Source organism: Aplysia californica, unplaced genomic scaffold (assembly GCF_000002075.1).
Source record: "Aplysia californica isolate F4 #8 unplaced genomic scaffold, AplCal3.0 scaffold00519, whole genome shotgun sequence".
NCBI lineage: Eukaryota > Metazoa > Mollusca > Gastropoda > Aplysiida > Aplysiidae > Aplysia > Aplysia californica.
This window is the reverse complement of record NW_004797789.1, coordinates 568,899-570,378: the sequence shown is the minus strand read 5'-3', so window position 1 is coordinate 570,378 and position 1,480 is coordinate 568,899. Positions and strand designations below refer to the sequence as shown.

At 43.6% G+C, this 1,480-nt stretch overlaps 1 protein-coding gene across 1 annotated transcript in view; it reads left to right on the top strand.

Moving 5' to 3' along the window:
* The window catches only part of LOC101855516 (sulfate transporter), a gene marked incomplete at its 5' end in the record, with an annotated part of 19,492 nt that overhangs the window by 4,296 nt on the left and 13,716 nt on the right, over positions 1–1,480 (top strand). The window contains 2 exon segments of the mRNA XM_005106211.2: positions 290–437; positions 1,099–1,212. Of these exon segments, the coding sequence (XP_005106268.2) occupies positions 290–437; positions 1,099–1,212 (262 nt within the window).

Genomic DNA, 1,480 nt, shown 5'->3' with positions numbered 1-1,480 from the left:
GAGTTGGGGAAGTAAAGGCGGCGTGGAAAGGAACTGGCCACCCTACCACAATATGCCGATGGCCCCAGGAAGTTGTCTCTCAAAGAAGGCAATCCCCAATGTCCGGATCGGATGCGGGAACAGCTGTAATTCAACATCTCTCCTCTTTTTATTAGTATCTTACTTGCTAGTAGCCCAAGAAGTTGTCTCACTAACCAGGCAATCCCTAATGTCCGGATAGGATGCGGGAACAACTTTACGTTTTACTCAACGAGTAACTCTATAATTATTTCTCTCGCCTTGTCCCCAGCTTACCTGAGCCTGCGCTACCTGCCTTCACCAACGTGTCCCAGTACGGAGTGGATTGCGTCATCGTGGGTATCGTGGCGTTTGCACAGAGCGTCTCTCTGGCCGTACTCATGGCCAAGAAACATCACTACGACATCGACTCCAATAAGGTATCGATATAGCATGATAGTTTTGAGGCTTGCGACATAATAGGCGTATACTCAATCCTGCTCTAACGGCCACCTGTTTAAATAAGACAATCACCTGTACAAGACAGTCACCTGTATAAGACAGTCACTGTATAAGACAGTCACTGTATAAGACAGTCACCTGTATAAACAGTCACCTGTATAAGACAGTCACTTGTATAAGACAGTCACCTGTATAAAACACTCACCTGTATAAGACAGTCACCTGTATAAGACAATTACCTGTACAAACGGCTACTACTACCGTCCCACTTCTCCTGGACGTTTTTTTTTAAAACATTATAGTGAGTAGTAATAAGACGGTATAAGACATCCACCTGTCTCTGACAATCATTTTTCTCCCCGGCAACGGGTGGCTGTCTCAGATAATTTCGATTGTATCTAAAAATTCTACTCGAGAGAAAACTATGTCAGCTGCAATGATGTAAAGCAGGTTGCTCACTGAAGAAGAAAAAAAAGAAGAAGAAGAAGAAGAAGAAGAAGAAGAAAAAGAAGAAGAAGAAGAAGAAGAAGGAGAACAAGAAGAACAAGAAGAACAAGAAATCAGAAAGATAAAGGGGGGGGGGTATAGCATACTTTTACCCTTAAATTAACGCCCAAACCCTCCTTTGACCGTCCCCAGGAGATGATCGGGTACGGCATGGGTACTTTCTTTGGCTCCTTCTTCTCCTGCTACCCTATCGCCGCCTCTGTGAGCAGGAGTTCTGTGCAGGACTCCGCTGGTGGGAGAACGCAAGTAAGTCTACCGCTATGCTATGTTTGATGGGAATGTAAAACTTAACGGCCTCGTTTTCTGTTGGCTGCTGGAATAACGCAAGTAAGTCAGCTGTTGTGCTATGTTTGATGGGAATGTAAAACTCAATGGCCACTCATACTGTTGTCTGATGGGAAAACGCTGGATGATGATGTTGATGATGATGATGATGATGATGATGATGATGATGATGATGATGGTGATGATGATGATGATGATGATGATGATGATACTTGTAATTATAATAATA